This window comes from Cynara cardunculus (assembly GCF_001531365.2).
Source record: "Cynara cardunculus var. scolymus isolate 2C chromosome LG 5, CcrdV1, whole genome shotgun sequence".
NCBI lineage: Eukaryota > Viridiplantae > Streptophyta > Magnoliopsida > Asterales > Asteraceae > Cynara > Cynara cardunculus.
In genome coordinates this window covers 29,188,749-29,193,989 of record NC_037532.1, presented here as the reverse complement: position 1 = coordinate 29,193,989, position 5,241 = coordinate 29,188,749, and the positions used below count along the sequence as shown (strand labels likewise).

Genomic DNA, 5,241 nt, shown 5'->3' with positions numbered 1-5,241 from the left:
CGACATTATTCGGCTTCTTCCTCTTACTCGAACTACTTTGCGGAAAAAGAAGTTTATCATCGTCGCCTAAATTCACTTCATCACTATCTCCTTTYCCCTCATGATCTTCTTCATCTTCAACATTAGTTGGACCGCTATTGTTTTGACATTCAAAGGGAGCCTTAGTCTTATCTCCAACGGCAACAGAATCCCGGAACAAAGGCTCATAATACACTTGATAAATCTCCAAATTTAAGTCCCTAAACTTGGCAAGATCTTTATCTCYCTGTGTGTTAATGGCTCTTATTAGCAAATTTCACTAGGAACTCATAAAAAAGTAATACCAAACAAAAGAATATACATAAAATAGTAATTACCTTTATTTTTTCGTCCCACCACTCTGGTGATGCAACAATTGTCTTTCTCTGGGGATCCCATCCAATGCCAGATTCAATCCTCATTAAACGATCATACAACTTCCATTCTTTCTTCATAGTGTCCCATTTGTTTTTAAGTTGCTTCTTGTCAAAATATTTTTCTGTTCGTTCCTTAATATTCTTCTCTATGTTTCCCCACCCAACCTTATTGAAGTGACTACCAGGTCTATTCCCAAGTTTAACCTCATTCATGCATAAATCAATGAACACCATAAAKGTAGTATTATCYCAAACAAGTTTTGGCTTATTCTTTTTAGATGTATCACTAGCAACAACGGGAGCATTGTTCGCATCCATTACCTGAATAACAAAGTTAATAAAAAGACCACCAATGTATTCAGTTTCCATTATGTTGTATAAATGAGTTCCAATGGCAATCCTCTAGCACTATATTCTTAAATCCTTTATTTCAAAATATCCTAAAAAATAATTAGGACTCCCATAAGCATGGTCCTACAAGCTAAAACCCATTTGTTTAGAGAAAATAATTGAGATTTGAATGAAGTATTTAGGGATGGGGGAGTTTTTGGATRATCTTGTTATGGGATATTTCCTACAGCAACCCAAGTAAAATGATCGTGTAATAGTTGCTATTGCTGGAAATAAATAAGCTCACGTCTCAAAGTTAAAAACAAACAAAAAAATCAATGTCTGTCGTGAAAAGGATCAATTAACATTCAACTATTTACACAACAGGCAAAACAGAAAAACTAATTGGATTTCGTATCAATSTGGTGGTCAATTCATATAAAACTAGATGATGATATTTAACTAAGACCAAGTTTGGGCAGATGGTCATAAACCATCAAGTCTAGATGTACAAGAGGATGAAAATATGGGAGYTGGGTCTATGTGATTGGACAAATACCAGTGTGATATCTTCGAATGATTTGACCATTTGAGTGATTTTCTAAACCTATTTGATATTTCAATTGGGTTATTGGTTATTTRGAGTTTTGGACTTTGGTTATTTGGTTGCTTGTTTATTTGGACCATCTGCCAAACAACATGACAGCTAATAGATTAAATATTGAGGCAAGAATTGACATGGATCCTCTCTTGGCAGTACCATTCAAAGGGAAATGCAATTGATGGAAGAATTATAGGTATTCACTRGAGTGAAAAAAGTCTAACAACAAAAAACCATTAAAATAGAACTAGGAYTTCCCAAAACCCCAGCCTGTATCAGATTCCTTGGTTCATTACTTGAAAACTTRACTAAATTCGGAATATTGGCAAGATAGAAGCCGGACAAGGTTGCTAATCTAAAATAATGTAACCAAAACAACATACACCGAAAGACCTTATTTAAAAATAAAATAGGACAGCAACTTAGCTGAAAAASTTAAGAGAGTATCTTTGAAATTCTAAATATTGGCTTAAAAGGCAAGAAGATGTCTCTAAAGACCATATACCTTATGCTAAATACTTGCCTTCACTTTCTTAGTTTCTGCATTCAGAAAGTTCTTTGAAGCCTAARYATTTTGTTTATAAGTTTCATATTTCTACAGCAGAACTAATGTATAWTTYTTYTTGCATCAAATTCATATAAAAAAGATTTGGGAATAACAAACCCTAATAAGCTGCAATTACCAAAATGTTCAAACCCATACACATTACCAAAATTCAAGAGTTCTAAGCCAATTCAAACCATAAAAGAAAACCATACAATTAGGCTTACCTGTCTGATATGATGACAATGCCGATGATTAGAGTAGTTGGAGCTTAATGACAGTGCCGACGATTAGAGTAGTTGRAGCCGATGACAGTGCCGATGATTAGCGTTCTAGGGTTAGGGTATCGATTTRTTGGTAGACGATGATGTATATATGGAGGAGAAGAGATATCGATTGGAGAAGGGGCGATGATGATGGAGAAGAAGAGATCGATTCCTGATGGAGAAGACGACGTGAAGATATCGATGTTTATTGGAGAAGGATATCAATGATATTAGGGATAAATGATATTAGACAGGGTTAAAATGGTAAATCGRTAATAAGTTGATTTTCATAAGTCACTATGGATTAACTTATCAAAAACTGCTTATTACCGGTTTGGCACCGGTATAAGCAGTTTTTTTTTTTTTACCCAAACACTACAAAACTGCTTATCTCCGGTACCAGACTGAAATAAGTTAATAAGTCAGTTTGATAAGCAATCCCAAACACCCCCTAAGTTCGTTAAGCTGCTAAGAAACATATCCTTATCCTTATTTGTATATTCCTATTTTGATTTTATTTCGTTTTAAAAAACCGTTCAACTATATTGTAAAATGATATACAAAAGTTTCAACCCGACCAACCCAACACAACCCGCACCATTTGGTTTGCTTGAGTTGGGTTGAGATTTTTCAAACCACAAACCTTGTTTTGGGTTGTTCTAATAACTTTAATCCGACCAACTCAATCTAACCCATATGCAACCCTAGTTTTTATAGTTGCATTTATTTTAACGAGTCGATCCTACAGTTAAATTTTCTTAACAAAATGGATCCCTAAATAGATTAACAATTTGGGTCCTTTGATTGCATTATCAACCCAACTAGATAAAAGAAAATACAAATTACAAGAACCCAACTCGTTAGTTTTTAAAACAAAGACATGATTCGTTAAAAATATTAAATCATAAAGACTAAAAATGTAATTCAGTTTAATACATGGACTATTTCAACGACGACTAAATAATGAAGTTCCTTTTTCTCCCACCACATGCTTACAAAGACTAAAAATGAAAAATGAAAAATGAAATGTATAATCGCGAAGTCACATCAAAAACCTCAAATCAGTTTGTTCTTATCCCCCACATATTGCTTCGTGTTTATATTTCACCCGTCGAGATGAAGCCGTTTCAAATCCAACGAATTTTCAATTATGGTTCTGTTGGTTACAATCCAATTACTTATTATTGATTATCTTTTTTTATAAAAAAACTTGTCAACTTATTATAAATTAAAAGGGTTTAACTTCTTTAAAAACTTCTTATTATCGATTTAGCATCGATATAAGTTGTTTATTCAAACACTTAAAAATACAAATTAACATGACACCGAAATAAGTCAATAAGTTATTTTTATAAACAATCTCAAACACACAAACACGAAATAAGAAATCTCAAAGTCCGATCCTGAATCAAACTGCTATTAGCATGAGTACTTATGAATTTAGTAATACTTGATGATCGCAATGGATGCAGAATACTTCCAAAATATGGTGAACAGATTATTACAGTTTAACAGGATATTGAGTCAACGGATTTTGCCTAAATGTTGATAGCAAAATTCAAAGTAATTTACAGATTTTATAATATATACAACACAGAAAAAGGAGTTCTATATTTGGTTGATTTCTGCAAGTGTTTGGGAGAGAAGAGAGAGTGTATAAAACAAGCAGTAGCAATAATCTACGAGCCTTCTCGATACAATATCTGCAAATCTATTATCCTACAGATCAATCACTAACACTCTAATCGTTAATTAATTATAATACTATATAGTATATACTTTGGATTCTAAGATCAATCAATGGTGATTAACCCTACCAGCACTGATCTGTCTCCCAATTCCGGCCACTATAACCGTTAAATCCGTTGTACGAAGACGACGGTCTAACACTTGAGTATGAACGAGATCGGTGCGTTCGGAACAACCTCCGGTCATAATCCGCCCGTTTACCGGGATCCGATAGCGTGGAGTAGGCGGCGTGGATCTTCATGAACTCTTCTCCAGACGAATCCTTCACATCCGGATGTGAAATCCTGGCGAGCCGTCTGTAGGCGGTTTTGATTTCACCCTCGGTGGCTCCCATGGAGATGCCTAGGATTTCGTATAGCGAAGGAGGAGAAATGACCGCGGTGGGAGAGAGAGCGATGCACGTGGTCTCGGCGGTAGCGTAAACAGTAGCGGAGAGAGGTGATGTAAGAGGTGATCGGATGCTAGGAGAAGTTGGAGAGGGCAGAGAGGTTGGGGAGGAGTGAAATGGCGGTGGCGGTGGTGGTCGGAGGCGGAGGGAGTTGGGACTGGTGACAGGGGAGAACATGACGGATAGTGTGTGGTTGCTTGTGGTGTGTAGAAGAAATGAATAGCCATGGATATATATAAGCCCATGGTGCTCAATAATTTTAATTTTTTTATTTATCTTATTTTAATGATTATATGATTGATATTTACAAGGGAAAATTTATATATTTTAATTTATAATAAGAATAAGAATAATTATTCTGTTATTAAAAAAATTGCAGATTAAATTACGTTTTTCATCCCTATTGTCTGTTATATTTTTAATCTATGGTCAGTGGTGGATACAAGAAAAATATATTGTAGGGGGCCTAATTTACGAATCTAACCCCTTAAAACATCTTTCAATTTTTTATAGCAATAACAAGATAAAAAATCAATTGTTTATCATGTTAATTTCAAGTATAAATAATAAAGGAATCGATGTGTCGTGTGCGTCTGTGTGGACTGTGGACTGTGGAAGAAGGAAAATTACAAAGGAATCATGGGCTAGTGGGAGTGAGGGGCCTTCATGTTTAGGTTATAGGGGTCCCAATCAGATAAACATATAACTATAAATAGGAAGAAAAAAAAACTATGTGGATTGAATTTTGTTGGGGGCCCAGGACCCCATCCCTAACAACATGAATTCGCCCGTCTATGGTTTTCATTCTTATGATATACAATTTATTATTGTATTAGTTCTTGTAGTTTATAATTTTTTTACTATTTCAGTCTCTTATACTTAGATATCGGAATTAATCTAAGAACGATCCAAGACCTGAAGTAGGAGTCACTTCGATTCCTCTATACATATAGGGATCATGTCATAAA

General features: G+C 34.8%; 1 protein-coding gene across 1 annotated transcript; it reads right to left on the bottom strand.

The window, feature by feature from the left end:
* Window positions 1-3,739: 3,739 nt before the first annotated feature.
* Window positions 3,740-4,473, bottom strand: LOC112512687 (chaperone protein dnaJ 11, chloroplastic-like). Its single transcript, XM_025118775.1, has one exon. The coding sequence runs from the start codon at window positions 4,448-4,450 to the stop codon at window positions 3,950-3,952; it is 501 nt and encodes a 166-aa protein (XP_024974543.1). The 5' UTR covers window positions 4,451-4,473; the 3' UTR covers window positions 3,740-3,949.
* Window positions 4,474-5,241: the final 768 nt, after the last annotated feature.

What these genes read in the sequence shown, in the direction of transcription:
- LOC112512687 (XM_025118775.1), bottom strand. Translation starts at nt 4,450, where the DNA reads ATGTTCTCCCCTGTCACCAGTCCCAACTCCCTCCGCCTCCGACCACCA.